The 24,749-nt window shown below is 37.6% G+C and overlaps 1 protein-coding gene across 1 annotated transcript in view; it reads right to left on the bottom strand.

The window, feature by feature from the left end:
• The window catches only part of HECTD1 (HECT domain containing E3 ubiquitin protein ligase 1), a 116,658-nt gene that overhangs the window by 16,244 nt on the left and 75,665 nt on the right, over nt 1-24,749 (bottom strand). The window contains exons 19-30 of the mRNA XM_011994753.1: nt 24,026-24,131; nt 21,074-21,208; nt 20,010-20,149; nt 19,405-19,728; nt 18,055-18,221; nt 17,784-17,960; nt 13,117-13,953; nt 12,211-12,432; nt 7,567-7,700; nt 5,793-5,915; nt 4,122-4,278; nt 706-928 (exon numbers count right to left, since the gene is read on the bottom strand). Of these exons, the coding sequence (XP_011850143.1) occupies nt 706-928; nt 4,122-4,278; nt 5,793-5,915; nt 7,567-7,700; nt 12,211-12,432; nt 13,117-13,953; nt 17,784-17,960; nt 18,055-18,221; nt 19,405-19,728; nt 20,010-20,149; nt 21,074-21,208; nt 24,026-24,131 (2,745 nt within the window). The remainder of the gene's footprint in view (nt 1-705; nt 929-4,121; nt 4,279-5,792; nt 5,916-7,566; nt 7,701-12,210; nt 12,433-13,116; nt 13,954-17,783; nt 17,961-18,054; nt 18,222-19,404; nt 19,729-20,009; nt 20,150-21,073; nt 21,209-24,025; nt 24,132-24,749) is intronic.

Raw genomic sequence — 24,749 nt, 5'->3', positions numbered from 1 at the left:
AGGTGGATGGATCACTTGAGCTCAGAAATTCGACAACAGCATGGGCAACATGGCGAAAACTCCATCCCTACAAAAAATACAAAAATTAGCTAGGCCTGGTGGTGCACACCTGTAGTCCCAGCTATTCAGGGGGCTGAGGTGGGAAAATCACCTGAGCCCGTGGAGTTTGAGGCTGCAGTGAACCATGATCGCACCACTGCCCTCCACTGCACTCCAGCCTGGGCAACAGAGAGAGACCTTGTCTCAGAAAAAAAGAAAAGTAAAGAAAACACTTTATACATATTAATTCATTAATTCCTTACAACCACTCTCATTTTATAGATTAGGAATGTGAGGCACAAAAATGTTAAAATAAATTTACCCTAAGTCATTGATAATTATTTGTACAAAGAAAGGCAGGTGTTAACCCACACACCCCCAAAATAAAGAACAGAAATAAAATATTTAGTACTCATATTAGTCAAAGAATTCAAATGACGCTCTTCTCAACAATTACGTTAAGAAGCTAGTATAGACTGTAAATGTCCTTCTGCTTCTAAAACTTAATCATTCAACACCAAGAGTCCCAAACACTATTATCTGTTCCTGTAAGCCACAGAATAAAAACCAAATCTTTTCTGTTCCTATAATCCAAAATAAACACAATGCTTCTTGGCTCATACACTAGGGCATTATCTATCAAAACATTAAGTTAAAATTTCTTACGTGTATGTGGGCTCCCAAATACGCCTAAGTTTATCTGATTTCACATTGCCATTACAGGACAATTGAAGCAATTTTTGTACATAGTAAAAGATGGTTGATCTGAAATTGGTGAGTGGTAATTCAACTTCACGAGTCGTTCCAAGACCTGTTACTTTCAAAGTGAGGGCTAATCGAGGTGACGGAGTACATTCGACTTCTTCCAAGAGCTCTGAATGAGGTGTCCCTAAAAATTTGGAAGATGTGTGAAAAACAATTATACTAAAACAAGCAGTCCAAGAAAGGTCACTACACTAGGCGACAAGGCTACATGAAATCCAAACCCCTCTGCCATACATTAGCTAAAGGATGTCAGCTACTTAAGACTCTAGGCCTTGACATTTTTGTTTTCTGTTTCTTTTTTTTTTTCTTTTGAGATGGAGTCTTGCTCTGTTGCCCAGGCTGGCGTGCAGTGGCACGATCTCAGCTCACTGCAACCTCCGCCTCCCAGGTTTAAGCAATTCTCCTGCATCAGCCTCCCGAGTAGCTGGGATTATAGGTGCTCACCACCACATCTGGCTAATTTTTGTATTTTTAGTAAAGATGGCGGGATTTCACCATGTTGTCCAGGCTGGTCTCGAACTCCTGATCTCAAGTGATCCACCCTCCTCAGCCTCCTAAAGTGCTGGGATTACTACAGGCATGAGCCACTGTGCCCAGCCTGTTTTCCATTTCTTTTTAATGGGAATAATTACACTTACGTTACTGAAAGAGTGCTAGAGGAGAATACATGTGTATGATAGAGAGCTCTCTCGTTTTTATATGAAAATAATACTAACTGTATGAATACTTAGGAAACATTTTAATTTTATAAAGAGGCCAAGAGCGGTGGCTCATGCTTGTAATCCCAACACTTTGGGAGATCGAGATGGGTAGGTCACTTGAGGTCAGGAGTTTGAGACAAGCCTGGGCAACAGAGTGAACCCCGTCTCTACCAAAAATGCAGAAACTAGCTGGACATGGTGGTGCCCGCCTGTAGTCCCAGCTACTCAGGAGGTTGAGGCAGGAGAATCACTTGAACCTGGGAGTGGAGGTTACAGTGAGCTGAGATCACACCCCTGCACTCCAGCCTGGGTGACAGAACGAGACTCCGTCTCAAAAAAAATTTTTTTTTATATAAATGAGAAAACTATCCATACTCAGAGAAACACACATTCTGGGCCAATGACGTGTCAACCTTTTATCACACTGAATAACTGCATCATGAGGTAAACACACATACACACACAAATATAATTAGTTTCATCATGTATTTGGAGAATGCTCTCATTTTTTATTAGCTCATGAATGTTTTCTTCATTATCATGATCGTCCTCTAAAATATTATTTCTTTCACTGCACAGTATCCCACTGTACCTAAACAGAGGCATATCCCTATTACTGGACATAATTAAGGTCATTTCCAATTTTTTGAAAATATAAATACTTCTGCAGTCACCTATGTGTACAAAACGGGATACAGAGCTAGTATTTAAAATTACCATAGGCAAAAACACATTCTCAAAAGATACAAAATATACTGGTAGAGAGCTCTACAAAAAGTTTGTGCCTATTTATACTCTCTAGAATATGTTTTCCTTTTTTATAATTAATTTTTTCTCTGAGATCCAAAGAAACAAGATTCTCCTTTTTGAAGGACCCTTAGAACAAACACCTTGATTCAGTCTATCTATCCTCCCCAAAGAACATTTATACTACAGAGTATACTTACTTTCATATTTAATACAGGTATCTTTTTTTTTTTTTGAGACAGAGTCTCACTCTGTCACCACCCAGGCTGGAGTGCAGTGGCATGATCTCGGCTCACTGCAACCTCTGACTCCCGGGTTCAAGCAATTCCTCCTGCCTGCCTCAGCCTCCTGAGTAGCTGGGATTACAGGCGTGCGCCACCAAGCCCGGCTAATGTTTGTATTTTTAAGTATAGATGGCGTTTCATCATGTTGGTCAGGCTGGTCTTGAACTCCTGACCTCGTGATCTGCCCGCCTCAGCCTCCCAAACTGCTGGGATTACAGGCGTGAGCCACCGTGGTCAACCCTCCTCGCTTAATCGTCAATTTAAATCTTTGTTAAGGATAATTTAGTGATTATAATAGCTGACATTTATTGAGGCACACATCAGGCAGCACACTAAGCACTTTACATACCTTACTTCATTTAAGCTTTTTAACTACCTTGTCCAACAGGGACCTTTATTCTCTCATGTAAGAGATGAAGAAATTCAAGCTTACATAGTTTTGGTGACTTACCCAATGTACCCGTTTCCTACTGCTGCTATAAAATATTACCACAAATTGGGTGGTTTAAAACAACACAAACTTGCCAGGCACGGTGGCTGACGCCTGTAATCCCAGTACTTTGGGAGGCTGAGGTGGGTGGATCACTTGAGGTCAGGAGTTCGAGACCAGCCTGGCCAACGTGGTGAAACCCATCTCTACCAAATATACAAAAATTAGCTGGGCATGGTGGTGCGTGCCTGTAATCCCAGCTACTCGGGAGGCTGAGGCAGGCGAATCGTTTGAACCTGGGAGGTGGAGGGTGCAGTGAGCCAAGGCTGTGCCACTGCACTCCAGCCTGGGTGACAAAACAAGACTCTATCTCAAAAAAAAAAACAAAAAACTACCACAAATTTATTATCTCATAGTTCTAGAAGTCGAATGTCTAAAATGGATTTGCAGGGCTTCATTCTTTCTAGAGTCTCTAGAGAAGAATGTTTCCTTGCCTTTTCTAGCATCTAGGGGCTGCCCACATTCCTTGGCTCATTGCTCATCGTCACTCTGACTCCTGTTTCCTTAGTCACGTGTTCTTCTCTGACTCCTGCCTCTTGTGATTACACTGTGTCCACTTGGATGATCCAGGATAATCTCCCCTTCTCAAGATCCCTAATTACATCTGCAAAGTCTCTTTTGTCTGCTTTGATAATATATCATAAGTTCCACAGGTTAGAACCTGAATGTTTTTGGGGAGCAATTAGTATGCCTACCACACTCTAAAATACGAGTTGTAAGGGACAAGGTTGTCACTCAGACCAACTGACTCTAGAGGGCATAACTGTAACCACTGGAGAGCCTGTCAAAATTGAGACGAATAAATCCTTAGGAATTCTGATCCAGTAGAAAATACAATAAGAATTTCCCACCTTTCAGTGGGACTTTGCCTTAAAAATTGAACAAATACAAAACAGATGTTGGTTTTTAAAATTTGAAATAATTTGTAATTTGCTCCTTTAAAAAAACCTGTACTTTTTAAAGAATGTGTGGCTGACTAAAATTTTTTTATAACCTGTATACACAAAACTAAAAAAAAATTTTTAATAACGTGCATACACAAGCAGCACCTTACTTTTCAAACTATATAAATCATAAAACCAAAACATCCTGTACCTGGGGGTGGTATTTCTAGATCAGTTGTCTGTTGGACATTAGTACGACCAGGTCTAGGATCAAAAGCAGGAACCAATGCAGAAAATTGTCTCTTTAGCACATAATCATCATCCCATGTTCTCCGGCGTCCTCCTTTAGTTTCGTACTCTTCTTCTTCCTATCAAAATAAAATTTCACACACAAACATCATAAGATGCAAAATTTCATTCTTGCAAAAGCAATGTGTTAGTTCTTTAGAACTACTGCATTTCCTTAGCCGTATTTCTTAAACCCAAAATGAGCTAACCTAAACATGTATAGATACACACATTTCTTAATCATGATTTCAGTTTACCCAAAGTAAGTTGCATCCATGATGGTTATACAAATCTACACATTTCACCAAATGATAACCATTCACGGATGGGTGCGGTGGCTCAAGCCTGCAATCCCAGCACTTTGGGAGGCCGAGGCAGGCGTATCGTGAGGTCAGGAGTTCAAGACCAGCCTGGCCACCATGGTGAAACCCATCTCTACCAAAAATATAAAAAATTAGCTGGGCATAGTGACAGGCACCTGTAATCCCAGCTACTCGGGAGGCTGAGGCAGGAGGATCACTTGAACCCAGGAGGCAGAGGTTGCAGTGAGCCAAGATCGTGCCACTGCACTCTGCACTCCATCCTAGGAGACACAGTGAGACTCTGTCTCAAAAAAAAAAAAAAAGGATAACCATTCACAAACATCGTCAACTTCCTGGTTTTGTTACTGTACTAAAATTAGGTAATATGAAACTAGCCAATGGGAAAAATTAGGTAAAGAGTACATAAGACCTCTCAAGGATTTTTGCAACCTCCTATGAACTTATAATTATTTTAAAATAAGTTGGCTTTTAAAATGTAAATTACATTTTGTACTGAATTACTTACATACCAAATAAAATGCTGGGGAGTTGCTTTAAATTACTATGAGGCAGATAGCATGTAAGCACACATGTGCACATCCAGAGTTTGGTTTAAACACTTAACTGAAACAAACTGACATCTGACAGCTCTGGTTCCAGAATGTTTGGGTTTGCATCCTGGAACCAAAACTACTATTATATGTATGACTTTTAGCAATTACTTCATCTGAAAATTAGAGCTAATAATAACCCTAAAAAGGCTGTTGGAAAGAATTAGCTAATATGCATGAAGTATTAAGAACTATGCCAGCCAGGCAGTGGCTCATGCCAAGGCAGGCAAGCTTGAGTCCAAGAGTTCAAGAACAGCCTGGGCAATGAAGCAAAATCCTGTCTCAAAAACAGAAACAACTCTAGCACTTAATTAGTGATCATTAAGTGTTAGCTATTAATAAACTACTACTACTACACCTACTACTACCTCTACTACTGCTACTATAACTACAAATCTTAGATACTGTATATTAACCATTTTAATATATGTTTACTATTACCCAAAGCAAGGTAAAGGGGTTTCAAGCATTAAGCTCCTGCATGCATTATGCCACAGCAATCATGGATTCTATATGGAATATGAAACCCAACCAGTAGGGGAAGTTTCTTTGTGTAACTGTTTGATAGCTCCCTCTTCTTACCCTTTCCACACTGCACATTTTTGTAGGCATTTAGGTTGGTGCCTTACTATGAAAGGGAAAAATACACATACAGCAGGGAGATAAACACGAAGGTATTACCTGCTCCCCAATAGGTCGGCTCCCTGCTCCAGCAGGAACCTGTGGTAGTTGCGAGGTAACAGCATGATGCGTTACATCAGAGCGGGAGCCAGCTCGACGCTGCAGGGATGGGCGTCTCAGAATCTAAAATAAAACAATCCCAAGAGATATATGTCTAATTATTTGACCCATATATGCCCCCTTTCAGCCATGACCTGAATATATTAACCCCTATTAACGAAAGTGTCACTGAAAACTTTTTCATTAGCCAACTTCAGAAAAGTTATGAGTTCGATGTTTTAAATTCATCATGCATTTTATAATAACCTCCTTCATAAGAAGTATTGCGTTTTCTTAGCAACCATATACTAAAAGCATTTTTAAAATTTCTTTATCCCATTAAAACTCAACTTATCAATTTTTTTGAAATCTAGTAACATTTTATAAAGAGAAATTTTAAATATACAGTTAGTTACAATAAAGGGTATTTTTTAGGCACAACTTTCAATTAGAATACAATCCTAGTGGTTAAGTATTGAGAGTTCTGGATCACATTGCCTAGGCTTGGGTCCTCACTCTTCCACTTAACTCTGATGATAAGGGCAAATTATTTTTTTTACGCCTCTACTTCATTCCTTCATATGACAACTAATGAGAAAACAGATGGACCCTGCTTGCAAAACCATAGGTACTAAAAAACAAACTCCTGGGCCACGTCAGCCTCTTGAGTAGCTGGGATTACAAGCACGAGCCACTGCACTGGCTAAGTTAATTCTCTCTCTCTCTCTGTGTGTGTGTGTGCGCATCAGGGTCTCATTCTGTGGCTCAGGCTGGAGTGCAGTGACCCAATTATAGCTCACTGCAGGACGAGCCACTGCACTAAGTTCATACACGTGTGTGCGTGTGCGTGTGTGTGTCAGTGTGAGAGATTCTGTGGCTCAGGTTGGAGTGCAGTGATGCAATTATAGCTCACTGCAGCACGAGCCAACTGCACTGGCTAAGTTCATACACGTGTGTGCGTGCGTGTGTGTGTGTGTCATTCTGTGGCTCAGGCTGGAGCGCAGTGACCCAATTATAGCTCACTGCAGCACCAGCCACTGCACTGGCGAAGTTCATGCATGTGTGTGCGTGTGTGTGTGTGTGTGTGTGTGAGAGATTCTGTGGCTCAGGCAGGAGTGCAGTGACGCAATTATAGCTCACTGCAGCACGAGCCACTGCACTGGCTAAGTTCATACACGTGTGTGTGTGTGTGTGTGTGTGTGTGTCATTCTGTGGCTCAGGCTGGAGTGCAGTGACCCAATTATAGTTCACTGCAGCACGAGTCACTGCACTGGCAAAGTTCATACACTGCGTGTGTGCGCGCACGCGTGAGCACGTGTGCATGTATGTGTGAGATTCTGTGACTCAGGCTGGAGTGCAGTGACACAACTACAGCTCACTGCAGCCTGAACTCCTGGACCCAAGTGATTTTCTCCCTCAGCCTCCCAAGTAGCCGGCACTACAAGTGTCAAAGTGTGGGACGACAGGCATGAGTCCTATACCCAGCCTAATTTCACACACTTTTAAGCCTGTTAAAACATCATGTGACATTCTATAGTTTTTCAAATATAACGAATTTATTTTCTTTAAGTGGAGAATCATAAATGCTCAGATTAAAACTGCCTTTCTTAACCACATTTTTTATACTGTTGCCACATTTCCTTGCTTCAAAGTCTGATTATGACTTAGCTTTTCCTTTCTTCATTTCAACTATTAACAACCTATCTTTGTGAAGACAATGGGGTACTCTCTCTACCATAACCTCCTCGTATTCTTGGTCCTCCTGATTGTCATCTTCATTCTCATCATCTTCTTCATCTGGCTCAGGTAAGTCCTCATCATCATCGAGCTCAGCCAACAGAGTACTGGCACGGCAGCTATCAAGGAAATCTTGAAAACAAAATCCACAACCTTATGTCAATACAATTAAGAAAGTGTAACAAAGGAACTTTGCATTTTAAGTTTTTACAAAACGAAAGTTCAAAAGGGACAAGTGTTGCGTTCTGCCACCACATACAAGATGAGTACAGACACAACCATGAAAAAAAAAGGAATAAAGGACAACCATAAACTAAACCTGAATTACAAAATCATAATATAAAAGGATAACCATTTGGACTATTTAAAAAACAACCACCAAAAAATAAACCTTTACACCAGCCCGGGCGACAGTGCGAGACTCCGTCTCAAAACAAAAAACAAAAACAAAACCCAAAGAAACCCCTATCATCATTCTCTGAATAAGTCCCAGGAAGCAGAACATGTTAGAAAAGAGAACACTTTGGAGTTACTCATTCCTCGAACAAATACTATGTGCCAAGCACAGTGTTAGGCACGAGGTATATAAAGTTGCAAACAAAGAAGACACGGTCTGAGTCCCCATGAAGCTCACAGGGAGAGACACTGATCTGGTAGGTTACTCAAAAACAATGACTACTTAAGATAATGCCTATTTACTATGGAATAATGTATGTGGCATCTTTCATATTATCCATATTATCTAGCACATAAGGAAGTTCAAAAAAACTTGAATCTCTTTAATCTCCTTCCTTCTTAGAATCTCTTGCCTTCAATGGAGACTGGGTCAAATTACATTGTCCTGCATAAATGAAGATGCTGACAAACTGTTCTTCATAAAAACTGAAAAAAAGAGGACTAAACGGATTAAAACAGAAGTTTTTACTGGATCTGGAAAAAATAGTCAAATATAATATCAGAACGGCACAAAGGATAAAAAACAAAATACTTTATATTGCTAAAGAACATCCAGAAGACAATTTATAGTTACTCAGAAACTTACAGACCACTGAACCAATTAGTTTTTAGTCCAATAATTACACAGGACTAAACATTCAGTGCCTTTTACTGGATGGCCAGTAGAAGAAGTCTGCCATTATTATTTAATTAGTTTCTAAGGGTACACATTTTTTTTTTGTAATCAACTTTCTCAGGTTGAAAGGTCTACATTTTTAAAACATTGTAATGCTTTGAAATCAGAATGTATCTTACAAACAATGGCAAGTCAGAATTAAATTGCAACATTTTTAACCTTAGCAATATAAAAAAATTGGTGTGTCTTACAATCAAAGGCATCTTAAATTTGATAAAATATGTTACCCTTTAACACTTGTAAGGAGCCACCTGCAATTTAGGAACTGGTATGATGTGGTGATACACAAAATAAATCTATTCCACTCTATTTATCTTTTAAGAAACATAATCTAACTTCATATATTGAAATTCTATCTCTAATGTGTTACAACTGACTGATGTCCATTTTTTCTTTCTCATCTTCCCTTTTTCACCAGCATTAAAAAGCTCTATATTTCACACATGTGACGACATCATAGAATGAAATGTCTCTCAAAACACAACATGTTATGGTATTCGTGCCTGTGGTAAGAGAAAAACCACAAAACACAGTAAAAGTTTACACGGCATATACAGATGGTATAAACTGATGTTACTCTGATCCTTCACCCCAGCAGTCTTAAAGTGTCTACCAGCTTTAACAATATAAAAAAGAAATCTTCTATCATATGTTCTCACTTATAAGTAGAAGCTAAACCTTGGGTACACATGGACATCAAGATAGGAACAGTAGACACTAGTGACTCCAAAAGGAATCAGGAGTGGGCAAGGACTGAAAAACTTCCTATTGGGTACTATGTTCACTATTTGAGTGACAAGATCAATATAAGTCCAAACCTCAGCATCACGCAATATATCCCTATAACAAACCTGCACATGTATTCCCTGAATCTAAAATAAAAATTACATTAAATTTTTTTTCATCACCTCACAATAAATTTTTTTTTGAGACAGAGTCTCACACTGTCCCCCAGGCTGGAGTGCAATGGCACAATCTTGGCTCACTGCAACCTCCGCCTTCCATGTTCAAGAGATTCTCCTGCCTCAGCCTCCCAAGTAGCTGGGTCTACAGGCGCCCGCCACCATACCCGGCTAGTTTTTATATTTTTAGTAGAGACGGGGTTTCACCATATTGGCCAGGCTGGTCTCAAACTCCTGACCTTGTGATCTGCCCACCTCGGCCTCCCAAAGTGCTGGGATTATAGGCATGAGCCACTGCACACGGCCAACAATAAATTTTTTTAAGGCTGGTCAAACCTAACAACAAAATTTAAAAGTCAATCAGTAGTTCTAACTTTTTTTTTTTTGGAGACAGAGTCTTGCTCTGTCACCCAGGCTGGAATGCAAATGGCACAATCTTGGCTCAATGCAACCTCTGCCTCCCAGGTTCAAATGATTCTGGTGCCTTAGCCTCCTATGCAGTTAGGACTGTAGGCGTGGGCCACCACACCTGGCTAATTTTTTGTACTTTAGTAAAGAGGGTTTCGCCATGTTGCCCAGGCTGGCCTCACACTCCTGACCTCAGGCAATATGCCCACTTCAGCCTCTCAAAGAGCTAGGATTACAGGCGTAAGCCATAGCGCCCCGCCAGTTTACTCTTCCCTCCCCACGATCATCTTTAACTTCCCGTGACCAAGAACTAATGCTTGAAGTTAACATAATAACAAATGAGTAGAGAGGGGCACAGGGCCACCATGAGAAATAATAAATCAGAAAACAGTTTATGCAATCAATTTATAACACTTTGGTGTAATAATCACCATTTTGCTACACATTTGTTTGATAAGAAAAGCGGAAACAGAAATATAACGACTTTCTTAAAACTTTGGAACATCATATCAAATTCTTGCTATGAATTAGGAGAGGCTATATTCTCACAAAAATGAAGAAAACATTAAAAAGGGGGTATACACAAAATAGCACTTTAAAAATGTATTTTCATATAAACTTTGTCTTTAAAATTACTCCCAATTTTCTTTTAAAGAAAAACAGGCAATATGATCAAGGATATATGGTAAAGGGTATTCCAAAACAATAGGGATGGAGTGCAATGTTTTGGAAAGCAATTCAGTAATTATTATTTTAGGCATTTATCCTAAGGAAATATACTAAAATACAGTACAAGAAAGTTCATTCATAATGATGTTTATGGTAATGAAAAAGTTATAACTTAAATATAAAAAATTGATAATTTATTAAATGATCATACAGTGAAATATTTGACAGTCATTTCAAATGTTACAGAAACCCATCCAACATATGTGAAAATGTTTTCACAATGTATTGAGTGAAAACAGCTGGCAGAAAAGGATATGATCCTTTTTTGTTAAAAAAGCAAAATCATACATCAAATGATATACATCAAATGATTAACAGTGGTTGTCACTGGTAGGTGGGGACTAGACGATTTTAATTTTCTTCTAGTTTCTATTCAGAGCATTATTTTTCTAATAAGATAAAATAAGAGAAATAGAAACACAGACTGTATCTTAACTGAATCAAATACATCCCTTTGATTACAACATGGAAGCCATAAGGCTGTTACTGAACTTTCTGAATAAAATTTAATTTGCAAGAATCATGCGTTACTAACTAAGGAATTATTTCCAAAAGTCTTTGATAACAGCATACAAGGAATATCATTTTACAAACCTTATGAATCTATTACAGTTCTTCTCTCAGTAATAAGAGTGTCAAATCACTTTATGGTTCTTCCATTAAAACTTCTTTTGTGACAAAAGGCAAAAAAAAAAAAAAAAAAGGACACATAAAGTCCCTAGATCTACTTCATGTATAATCAGATAACTGCAATTTTTTTAAAAATATTTTTTCAGAGACAGGGTCTAGCCCTGTCATTGAAGTTGGAGTACAGTGGCATGATCACAGCTCAGTGTGGTCCTGAACTTCAGAGCTCAAGTAATCCTCACACCTCAGCCTTCTGAGTAGCACGACATCACACCTGGCTAATTTTGAGGGTGTAGGGGTGGTAAAGATGGGGGGTCTATGTTGCCCAGACTGGTCTTGAGTTCCTGAGCCTCAAGTGATCCTCCCACCTTGGTGTCCCAAAGTGCTGGGATTATAGGCGCGAGCCACCACATCTGACCAGGTAATTTTTTTTTGAGACGGAGTCTTGCTCTGTCGCCCAGGCTGAGTGCAGTGGCGCGATCTCGGCTCACTGCAACCCCCACCTCCCGGGTTCAAGCAATTCTCCTGCCTCAGCCTCCCAAGTAGCTGGGATTACAGGCAACCACCACCACGCCCAGCTATTTTTTTTGTATTTTTAGTAGAGACAGGGTTTCACCATGTTGGCCAGGCTGGTTTCGAACTCCTGACCTCGTCATCCACCTGCCTCAACCTCCCAAAGTGCTGGGATTACAAGCGTGAGCTACTGCGCCTGGCCCAAAGATTACATATTTATAAGAAGAGAGAATAATTCTCTTTAAACAAAAGTTTAAAATATCAGGAGAAAACATAATAAAAGTATCGTTATTTAAGTATCTAAATACTTCAATTTTAAATTATAACTTACCATATAAGGAATATTCTGCTTCCTGACCTGTGTCACTCTCACTGGAAGTTGATGTGAGGCTGGTGGTTAAAGTATTACTTAATGATTGACCAACTGATAAAACTGTTGTTGCTGTAGCTACATTGCTGCTGCTAGTAACACTGGACGTTGACATAGTCACTGTTGATGTAGTACCAGGTGTGGTCAAATTAGGGAAACTCTGAGCACCCATAAGAGGAGAAGCTAAAGACAAAAATGAAGCAAATCAGTACAAATAGGTGAGACAGTAGAAACCTTAGAAAAACCAAGTTTTATATTTTTTAAAGAGTGAGGTCATAAAACACACTAATAATAAAATGGTTCCTGAAAAGCAACAACTTTGGGAACCCAACTGAAATCCAACTAAAAATTCTTTTTATAGCACTATTATATTTTTAAATATTATGCCTAACTTTTTTAAAGAAATGAAACAAGCAATGAAATAATTCCCAATGTATTTTCCAAGGGAATTATTTTGACCTGTTAGCAGCTTAAATTGGAATTTAACTTTCAGAAGCTAAGATCAATGTAGAGTCTAAATAAAAGCTATACTTACATGATGCTTTGGTTTCACTGCACTATGATAACATTTAATAGTCATCTATTTCCTCATGCAACTTTGCTTAATGATGTATCATAAAGGAGTGAAAATCAGAAGTATTGTTTTATCCTTCTAGAATAAGAGGTTCTTTATCACACCTAATCTGAATTCTGAAAATATGATGATTCTAGAGAACTTAACTTCATATTCCTGAAGTGCTAAATTTGATGTAGCTTTATCTAATATGGTTAATGACCTAGTTAAAAACTGCAGCCAGAACAAGAGACCCTACTTTGCATCCCTCCAAGTGGAAAAAGCATTGGTTCCAGAAGGAAAAGCTCACTTACTTGCTGTGCTCATCACATTCCTCCCCAAAGTATTAGTGTTGTTATCACTGCTGCTTCGGCTTAGATTCATGTTGTTCGTGGCATTAGTCCGTGCTATGTTTGCCACTCTCCTTACAAAACTCTCCAAGCTAGATGTTTCTCTTGAGGACAGGTTAGGTACACTTGCACTAGAGCTCATAGGGGCCCCAGCAGCCAACAAAGAACTCACTGACAGTCTGTTACTTGCTGAAGAGCTAAGAGGTCGTTGTGAAGCTGCTTCTTTATTAGTTAATTCAGATACTGAACTAACATCAGGAGAACTAACACTGACAATTCCCATGGATATTGCACTAGACTCCCCAGGAGTACGAACAGAACTATCGGGGCCTAACTTCCTTTCAGCATTTTCACTTCCCGTCTCCGCTGTTAAGGTGCTGGTGCTTGCACTGGAAGACGACCCTACTTCTGTTTGAGGGACGTTTTCAGCAGATGAAAGAACAACAATTGGTTCATGGACATCAGCTCCTGAAACTATACTGTGTTCCATTACAATTTCTGATCTCCGTTCCGTTTTGGTCGAACCCAAGCTGATGTCGCTGCTACTGGCCACGCTACACACAGAACTGCTGCTTCCTTTTCTACTTGAGGAGCCTGCAGCAGCAGATGTCTTGTCTGGACAGTTGTTTTTCACCAAGCTGCTCCATGATTGCGTTGTGCCTGAAACAGTGGATGAAACAGGTTTGGGTGATGCCACTGTATCAGGGTCGTACCCTGGTGCAAGCTTGAGGTCAAATTTTCCTTCTGCGCCCATACGGTAAGAGTTTGAGCCACCAGCATCCCAGGTGACATCAATCCAGCCTGGAAAGGGACAGGAGTTTGTGAGACCCAGCAGAAAGCAGATAGGAGCGTGTCAGACAGTAGCTCCACAATATGGGATCAGCTTTTCATCAGTGCTGTCCTTTTCTGAATTTCTAGTCAATCAAGGTCTGCCAACTAAAATATATGTAAATTTTTGGACTCAATTATTTGACTATATGACTAGTTATCTGAAAGTCTATAATATTTAACTCTCATGATAAAAATATTTTAAGGACAAGAAATATGTACTGTATACAAGGGTTTCCAGGAAATGTTTAAAATTCTTCCTTTTATTTCCCTTATTTCTGAACTATTCAGTCTATGACATTTAAAAGCAATGTAAAGGTCATGTTTAAATCTACTGGGTTGTTTTTCATTTTTAAAATTATTTGATTTTTAGAGATGAGGTCTTGCGTTGCCCATGCTAATCTTGAACTCCTGGGCTTAAATGATCCTCCCACCTCAGCCTCTTGAGTAGCTGGGATTACAGATGTGAGCCACTGCACCTGGCTTGGTTACTTTTTAAATGGAAGAACTGTTTAAGAAATTTTAAAAGATTGATATACGTGGTAAAATACTGCCACTTCTGCAAGTAAACACAATCTAGGTAAAAGTTTTTAAATTGCTAAGTATAATTATGTGTAGTCAAATTTTCTGTCTAGAAAAACGTGCTAGCTTACCATTAATTTCTTACCATTAATTTTGGCTAACCTCTCAAAATATTCATATATTACCACAGAAATTTTAGGTCACTAGCTCAAATAAAATACTAAAGTTAGCATTTCGGTTGTGTTCTCAAAGTTCAGTGGTTCCTTGGTTCTCTTATGTTAAATAATTAAGTTCAATAAATTTGAATAAGCACAGAAAATTCTAAAAAAAATTTAAAGAGCATACTGAGCTCTTTTATTAGAAACTATCTGCTAAAGCTACTAACATGTACAGAACTAATGAGCATACTGATATTCAATTTATATATTTACTTGTAGTTGAAAAATAATATTCTTTTTTAAAAAAGGTAATGAATCTCCAAAAGGCAAAAAAAAAAAAATTGTCTATTAAAAGAAAATTAATATAAATTTTACAATCTTATTTTAGTGTTATAAGCTAACTATTTCAGGGAAAAACATAAGACACAAAAAACATTTTTTTAAAACTATAACAAGCCTTTATAAAGTTCTTACCCACACATAAAAGGGGCCCAAGCTCACATACACACCCATCCACACACCCAGATGCCCACCCACACATACACCAAGTTCTTATGTTTATGCTGGCACTCAGAGGGAAATAATATTGAATTACCTGTGGGGATTATCTGCATATGTGTTCTTTGAAAGGAAAAGTGACTGCCCCAAATCTACATAAGTAGCTTAGATGATATTTTTCAATTGCCTCTATTGTTTTCTGTATGCTGAAATAATCTCTGAAGAACCAACATTTAACTATCTCTTCTGCTACACAGAAATGTGTGAGAAAAGAAGAAGGTTCAAAAACATAGCCCAATCTCAAATAAAAGTAACTTTTGTATTGTATTAATTGGCCCAAAAAACATACTCTCTCAACTCCTTCTATGCCGAAAAGATAGACAAAAAAAATAGAGTCAGTAATGACTAGCCATCATTAGAAATGGTTGGCTTAAGTATTTGAAAGCTAAGAACCCTCTCTGACATACAGACTTAAAGGCATAACTTAATGGGAACGGCCATGTTGATTAGCCAAAACTAAATTTCTACATTTGTCAGATCAGCAAAAATAGGCCTTTCTTGAATGCTAAACCCTGAAATTTCTAGGCTACATGATTTCTGTTTTTCCCATTTGTGGCAGATAAAAACAAAATAAAACAAAAAAAAACACTCAAAATATTCAGATTTACATGTGAGCACTCTGTCATAAGGAGATGCCATACCTCACAGTTCAAATGTATTTTATAGATCAGTAACATTATACTGAAATGTAATTGCAACTTACTATGCAGCAAAAATGAATCAAGAAGAAAAATAACCTACAGTGTCTATTTACCTTTGTATAGGCAATTGCTTAAGTTACTCTGCTTTTAACATTTGTACTTCAATAAAATGCTTATGTATGTATAGGAATATCACAGTGCAAGATGCTGCTAGTCCAGGCACAAAGTATTAAAATTATTTTGTGAAGATTGGTGGTTGTATTAAAACTGTTGTGCCATTGTATCTTGTGGGAAAAAAAAATATTCTAATTTCCCTATGCAATTGCTTCAGTTGACTCCATCCCGAGAAAAAAGAACTGCATTCACACGCCTCTAACTAGCCTCTTCTTCTCAAGTCACATACATCAAGGCCAAAACAATTACAGGAAACAGAATAACAACTTTTTAATAAGTATCATCAAGATGCCCAAAAAACAAGAAAATTTGAAATTTCTGAGTTGAATGGTACTACTGATGTCTCAACTATTACTGGTATTTATGAATTTTAGGTCACTGTAAACCTGTATGATTAAAATGATTTGCAATTAGGGCCTGATACTACATAAAAACATCTGGCAGTAAAATAATCCAAGAAATAGAATCTTAAAAGCAATATAATCAAAGGGTTTATTTGAATAAATAAATGTCTTTACCACATAACACATGAAATTAAATGTCAGTCATTCTCCTAAGTACTTAAAAGCAATATAATCAAAGGGTTTATTTGAATAAATAAATGTCTTTACCACATAACACATGAAATTAAATGTCAGTCATTCTCCTAAGTACTGTCACATTTATTCTAGCTCTTTAAATATGTGGTGTAAGTTGCCGGGCGTGGTGGCTCATGCCTGTAATCCCAGCACTTTGGGAAGCGGAGGCGGGTGGATCACCTGAGGTCAGGAGATCGAGACCAGCCTGACCAACAGGGAGAAACCCCGTCTCTACTGAAAATACAAAATTAGCCGGGCATGGTGGCGCATGCTTGTAATCCTAGCTAGTTGGGAGACTGAGGCAAGAGAATCGCTTGAACCCGGGAGGCAGAGGTTGCAGTGAGCCGATATCACACCATTGCACTCCAGGGAACAAAAGCAAGACTCTCTCAAAAAAAAAAAAAAAACAACAAATGTGCTGTAAGTTGAGAATATAAACATTTTACTTTTTTTAATGCTAAAAACTGATACAAAATTGATGAAAACAAACCCACTGATGTTTAGGCAAATTATCTGCTAATAAATCAACCTTATAGTTTGAGGAAAACAATTTGCCACTATAATTGCTTTGAAGTTAATAGCAGTAAGTGGATGACTTTGCTAAACTTTGCAGCATCAAAGAAACTCGATTCACATAGCAATATTTACAAAACATGATAAACTCCTCCCAAAAAAGCAGGTAGGCTGAGAAACATTTTGAAACAATAATAATCTACTAACAGATAAAGAGACGATGCGTTTTGTTCCATGCTTTATTAAAAAATAGTTAAGTAAAAATGCTAATCCTTTTTCTTCTACATGATTTATGATACCATAAAAATTATTGCGTGATTCCTGTGACACTAACAAGATAAAGAAAAGCATAAGAAGTTAAAATAAAACTCACAGTAAGCTTGAAAATAAACTAGAGGGAAAAAAACCAGAAGTGTATCTTGAAGATACTCAACTTACACTAGGCTTGATCACTTCCAAAATATTACAAGTTTCTAGTCAAAACCCAAGAACTTAAAATTTTCCCTTATTTTCTTTACATTTTTTCCATTTACAATGTGATATCAACGGTTCTTCTAAACAGTGCTCATACATTTATGCAATTTATAAATTATCTTGAAAGACATAAGAAAAAACTTAACTACCCATTTTCTACACAAATGTGCTGAGCACCTACTCACCATTGTGCAGTTCTCCTGTGACAGTGCCTTCTCCCTGTGGGCTGCCATCCTGATCTCGCCATTTCCAATCCAAGCCTCTGATAACACGAGCTCCTGGAACCATGTATTTCAGAACCTGGGAGCGTACTAGACGTCTCTGCCGTCTAAGATTAGCTTCTGCTTCTTTAGCTGCTTTCCCTGTTAGGCAGAAATTGGAGAAATAAAAACCAAAACACTTTTTACAAAAGTAATTGTTTCAGTAAGTTAGAAAAGTCTCCTATCATCTCTTTACCTAGCTGATCTTCACATACTCCATTTACAGTGCCATAAAGTTCAAATCCAGATAGTGAGAGGTAGTGTGTCTGTCCACTGGCATTTTTCCCCATCTGTTTAATTCTCACATGTCTCCACCCTTGTTTCTCATCCTTTGGTGGATCAAGAGGCCAAGTTGCAGTTGACCTGTTAATATGTTAGAGAAAAAATTATGTAATATTTTAAAACAGATGAAAAAGAAATTCAAGATGGGGAAGATTTTTTATATAACAGAGACCTGTAGAAAAAATACACTAACTTTCATATTCACTCAACAGTTCATTACAAGAATCAAGAAATCAAGGGAAAAAAAGTAGTCAAGAAAGCAAGTTAAAAATGAAACGCTTAAATGTACGCTATTGATTTGACTCATAACGTTAATGATTTATGATTAATATAATTCAAAGACAAAAGACAAAATGGTGGGTGCAGTGGTGTGCCCCTGTTGTCTCAGCTACTTGGGTGGCTGAGGTGAGGGGAATCACTTGAGGCCAGGAGTTAGAAAGCAGCCAACATAACAAGACGCCATTCTCTTCACACACAAAAAAGAAAAAAGAAAAAAAAAAGTTTACAAAGAGTAGGAGAAATTCTCTTATGATGGAAAAAAGGACTTAAAAACATTTTTTGCAAAGTTTTAAATAACGTATTAATATTTTGTCTTTAAAGCATGAAAAAGGGGTTAAAAACATCACCTATTAATCCTAATGTTAAGAAGCTCCTCTCATACCATATCAAATGCCAAAAGCAATTTAAGTACATAATCTACTCCTTGATATGTGCCAAAATGTATAAATAAAATTTAGTATAACTAATATTTTAGAAGTTACTGACTTGTCTTTTAAAAACTAATTCAATACATAAAATTTAAGGATAGATAAAAATAAAAACATTTTAAGTCAGCCTTAATTCTACAACCAGCAATAGCCACTGCTAATATGTTGAACATTCCAAAGTATTACATGATTATATGGAGAGTTGATGGAAAGCTTATTTCACTTGTGTCCATTAGTGTGCTCTGTGTGTGTGTGTGTGTGTGTGTGTATGTATATATAGCTATATACCAATTTTTAAAATATTCATAGCTTCTCAGCCTTTTGGCTAAGATCCAGTGTAAAATACTCAGCTCAGTTTTCTACTATTTAATCTAAACCTTTTGACAAAGTTTTAGTAAAGTTTCAAACTTTTAATGCCTGAAGTATCAAGTGATTTGTTTTTAAAGGAAAATTTTGCTTCAATATTTCACAAAGAAGAGAGCTCTAGAGTATAAAATTATAAAAATAAACAAAGCTCTTTAGTGAGTTTTCCAATTTGCAAAGACTCCTCAACTAACCCTGGTTCATTGAGACTGCAGTCATCAACATGGGTATACAAAGAAGTCCAGTTCTGTCCATCTTTGGATACCTGGAAAACCCAATTTCTCAGTGCAGACCTTCCATAACCACGAGCGTGACGAAGTGTATATGCTGATGGTATCACCCAGAGACCCAGATCTATGGCAAACCAGGCATTCTTATCATCATTGCTATGACAATTTAAAGCTGAATTATCACGACTTAGTATGTCTTCTAAGCGGCCATAAGGTAGATTTCTTCCTTCTGATGACGTTACTACTACAAGTCCATAGGCAGCTGGATTTACCCATTCATAAGCAGTTCTATACAAAAATAAAGAAAAATTAGCAAATAACAATGTTAAGATAATTGCATTTGCAGAAGGTTTTAAATATAAAAGTATATTAAGTACAATTCTAGAATTAGCAATTTAGACATTTTTTTCCTCATAAAAAGTAATTTGGATAATCTTAACTTCTACCTACAAGGCAAACTTCCTTAAACCACAGAATATTCAGAGTGTTAACCATTTTATTCTACTTCCTACAATTCTTTTACCAAGTGAATATGGTCACTCCAGCTTAAAGCAGAATGACTGACTTACTTTGCATTTGTTCCAATCCAGTAAATGATTCCATTTTCATCAAAATCATGCTGGTGCCGAAATATAAAATTTTGTCCTTCTCTTAATTTTCGAACAAAAACAAATGAAGATCGGTCAAAATCATACCACTGTTTTGCTACCTAAACCAAAGAAAATATAAAAGACAGTCACCTTAATAATGCTGTTTTCAAGCATGTTACCTACTTTTTTCCTATCTCTTTAATGTGAATTGTTTTCTTTTATTATCACAAATGCTCATTCAGGCTGGGCGCGGTGGCTCACACCTATAATCCCAGCACTTTGGGAGGCCGAGGCGGGTGGATCATGAGGTCAAGAGATGGAGACCATCCTGGCCAAAATGGTGAAACCCCGTCTCTACTAAAAACACAAAAATTAGCCAAGCATGGTGGCGGGCACCTGTAGTCCCAGCTACTCGGGAGGCTGAGGCAGGAGAATCACTTGAACCTGGGAGGCGGAGGTTGCAGTGAGCCGAGATTGTGCCACTGCACTCCAGCCTGGCAACAGAGTGAGACTCTGTCTCAAAACAAAACAACAACAACAAAAAACAAAAAAACACAAATGTTCATTTAAAAATATGCAAAAAATATAAAGAAAAATAAAAAGTCCCACAACCAAAGCACCTTGCTATTAATAATCACAGAGTATTTCTTTAGTTTATTATTCCAATGGATAGGATAAAACAAATTCTTGATCATACTGTACAAAAACATTTTTCAGTTATCATTAGTCTTTATACATTTTTATGGCTATATGATATTCAAATTAACAGAAATAATTATACACAATTGTCAATTAAATTTAAATTTTTAATATGAATTATCTATTTAACATTAATTCATTGATTTGAATTAAGGTTTTTGTTTAGTATTTCAATATTACAAAATTATAATAAACATCTTCATGTAGAAATCAGTTCTAAAATGGAATTACTGGGCCAAACTGTATTACCATAACTCTGGATATATACTTCCCAAATTACTGTTCTAAAAGGCTAAACCACAGCTCAGAATGCCTATTTCACCATGCCCTTGCCAGAAACTCACCATTTTCAAAAGGTACTGTTCCAGAGATTCAACTGTAGCCAAAGGTTCCATCTTCAACATTCTGCCAGTCCTGTCAATCAATGCAGTTTCACCAGGTGCACGTTCCAACCGAAATCGTAATCTCCTTGTAAGTATCTACACAAAAACGATCAAAATACTTTGGAAAACGTCTTGGTTTTTGTCTCAGAGTTGTAAAAAATGATACACCCTAAAACAACTGCGATGTATGAAGTATAAACATAATGGAACTATGAACAAATGTCTGTTTTCTATTAAAGATTCTTTTTTTTTTTTTTTTTTTTTTTGAGATGGAGTCTCGCTCCTGTTGCCCAGGCTAGAGTGCAGTGGATTGATCTTGGCTTACTGCAACCTCTGCCTCCCGGCTTCAAGCGATTCTCCTACCTCAGCCACCCAAGTAGCTGGGATTACAGGCACATGCCACCACCCTGGCTAATTTTTGCATTCTTAGTAGAGACAGGTTTCACTATGTTGGCCAGGCTGGTCTCAAACTCCTGACCTCAGGTGATCCGCCCACCCTGGCCTCCCAAACTGCTGGGTTTACAGGCGTGAGACACCATGCCCAGCCTATTTAACATTCTTTAGGCCAGGCATGGTGGTTCAGACCTGTAATCCTAGCACTTTGGGAGTCTGAGGCAAGAGGATCAATTGCTTGTGCCTAGGAGTTCAAGACCAGCCTGGGCAACACAGTGAGACCTCATCTCTACATATTAAAACAAACAAACAAAAAATTAGCCGGGCATGCATGCCTGTAGTTCCAAGTATTGGGGAGGCTAAGGTGGGAAGATCAACTGAGCCTGGGACACAGAGGGTGCAGCGAGCCAAGATCATGACACTGCACTCCAAAAAACAACGCTACAGGAAAAGATTCTTTTATAAAAAGGCCACTGAGTAAGTTACAGTGGCTATCAAGAAAAAGATAGTCAACTTCCTAGAATTTCTAAACAACTTCAAATACACAACAATTTAAACAAACTTATAAAACTTTTTAACCAAAGTGACTTATAACTCACAATTTTCCAGGTAAGTTTTTGAAAAGTAGTTAATTGGCTTACTCCGCTAGAATATATTCTACAGGATAAGTATCCCTAATCTAAAAATCTGGAATCCTGAAAAGCTCCAAAATCTGAAACTTTCTGAGCACTGACATGATGCTCAAAGGAATGTTCACTGGAGCATTTCAGATTTTGGACTAGGAATGCTGAATCGGTAAGTATAATACAAATACTACAAAATCCAAAACACTTCTCGTTCCAAGCATTTTGGATAAAAAATACTCAACCTGTATGATCAAAGGCTAATAAACTTTAAGAGATGCAAAACAGTTTTTAATCCAATACATTTTAGTAAGCAACAAGCACAGGACTAGCAATTTTAGGTAGTTTCATTTCTGTACAAATCTTAACTAATTCCTATAAAAACGATTAAAGATTTGTATGTGCATTTTGGTAGTTTTAGACAGCAAAATCACCAGAGAGCACATTCCTGGCCTTCCTCTCTTTGGATCTTGCACAATCTCCTGAAGTGAAAAATGCGTAATAAAAGGCATTGGTGCACTGTCTTTGAGACTTATCTCCAACTCATCCACTTACCAGAAACAAAGCTTAAAAACGATGGACCAAACAGTCCCCCTTACCCCGGTTATTCTGTCTGAAACAAAACACAAAGTAGCCCTCTACATCTTTTACATATAGAATATCAGGTGCAACTACTGCACTGTAAAACTCCCTAGATAAGCACTCCAGTTTGGGAGTCTACTGGCACTGGTAACAGTACTGGGTTCTCAGAGGTATGGCAAGTTTTGTTAGCTTTGCATTGCTTTGGCATATATAGATCCTCAGTCACTCATTGAAGGCTATTATTTAAAAGAAACTATTCCATTCAGTAGAATGCAGAACAAAATTCAAAGCAGAAGGCCTTGCTAGGAAACTCTTAAAAAACCCACAAAAAAAAGTGATAAAAGTTCTGGGCTAGGATATTAGTAAAATGTATTGTTTGTTTGCCTCTATATCCCAGCTACTAAAGAAAAGAATAATTGAATGAATGAGAATATAAGTAGGAAGTTACATATTATATACAGAGATATATATATGGGGAGGAGGAGGGAAGGAAAAGAAACAGGCTATGAAACCATGTGGCTGACAGGACTAGTGAAGACTTGGGCAATCCGACTCTAACCACTGACATCAAGAAAGACCTGAAAAAAATTGTGCTTAAAACACCTTGACGTTTTTTCTTATGTTTACAATATAGAGATAAGGAAGGGACTTGCCATGGCCTGAATGTCTGTGTCCCCGCAAAATTCACGTGTTAAAACTTAATCCCCAGTGCAGTGATGTTGGACGGCGGAACTTTTGGGAGGGCTCTGCCCTCATGAATGGGATTAGTGTCCTTTTAAAAGAAGCCTGAGAGATCTTGTTCATCCCTTCTACCACGTGAGGACACAGCTAGAAGGTTCCATCTAAGAGGAATAAGGCCCTCACCAGACACCAAATCTGCTGGCACCTTGATCTTGGACTTCCCTGCTGCCAGAATTGTGAGCAATTAATTTCTGTTTATTAAGTTCGCAGGAATTTTGTTACAGCAGCCCAAATGGACTAAGACAGAACTGACTCATAATTGTAGAATAAGAGGAACCCTTTTCTCAGCTTTTTCCACTGATATAATATCTTTTGCCACTTATGATCTACGAAATATAATTCTTTTAACAAATATTAAATGAATAAATGCATCATTTCCCAGTGATTTGATCAAACAAAACAGATTTCAAGTCATTAAGATCAATCGAATGGCATATAAGCTAAAATCTTTAAAGATTAAGTGAATCATTTTTATTTTAATCTGACGTGAAAGAAAATAGTTTTTTTAAAGAAAAGTGTCACACTGTTCCTAGATGCATTCAGCAATACTAGCTACTACATTTTTTATGGTTACCTGGAGGTTATATGTGGATCCTGGTGTATCATACAAATGGAGAGGTAGGCGTTCAATAGATTCTAGTACAGCTATTAACTTTCGAATTAATGCAACTGCTGGTCGACTGTGAAGAAATAATTATTATTAAGAGCTTTTGTATAACTACATGTAAATGTTCATGCAGAAAATATAGTAATCAACTTCACTATATACCCCTACTTTTTCATGACTACAAAGTTTAATTTTTGTATTAGATTATGTCTGAGTAGAGATACTCTCACAACTCAATTTCCTTCACTTAAGAATAAAACGTTTCATTTTTCGAATAAAAACTTAATTATATTTAAAGCAGACGTATGATTTATTTTTAAAGTTTAAATAATTTTATTTGATATTTGATAAATAAAAAAGAATACAAAGCAACAAAGTTTTGAAAAAATATTTGATGGCAAGGATATTACAACATATCCTTTCTCATTGTTAGACTGTAAATTGCGATGACACTTCCAGAAAACAATGTGAAAATTTGAATCAAGAACTTTTAAAAATCATCTTGCAGAGCTGGGCAAGGTGGTATATGCTGGAGTCCCAGCTACAAGGAAAACTGAGAAAAGAGAATCACTTGAGCCCAGGAGTTTGAGGCTGTAGTGCAAAATTATGGCACCTGTAAATAGCCAGTGGACTCCAGCCTCAGCAACACAGCAAGACTCCATCTCTTTAAAAAAAAAAAAAAAAAAAAAAA

The sequence above is a fragment of the Mandrillus leucophaeus genome, unplaced genomic scaffold (assembly GCF_000951045.1).
Source record: "Mandrillus leucophaeus isolate KB7577 unplaced genomic scaffold, Mleu.le_1.0 Scaffold460, whole genome shotgun sequence".
Taxonomy (NCBI): Eukaryota; Metazoa; Chordata; class Mammalia; order Primates; family Cercopithecidae; genus Mandrillus; species Mandrillus leucophaeus.
This window is presented reverse-complemented; position numbering and strand designations above follow the sequence as displayed.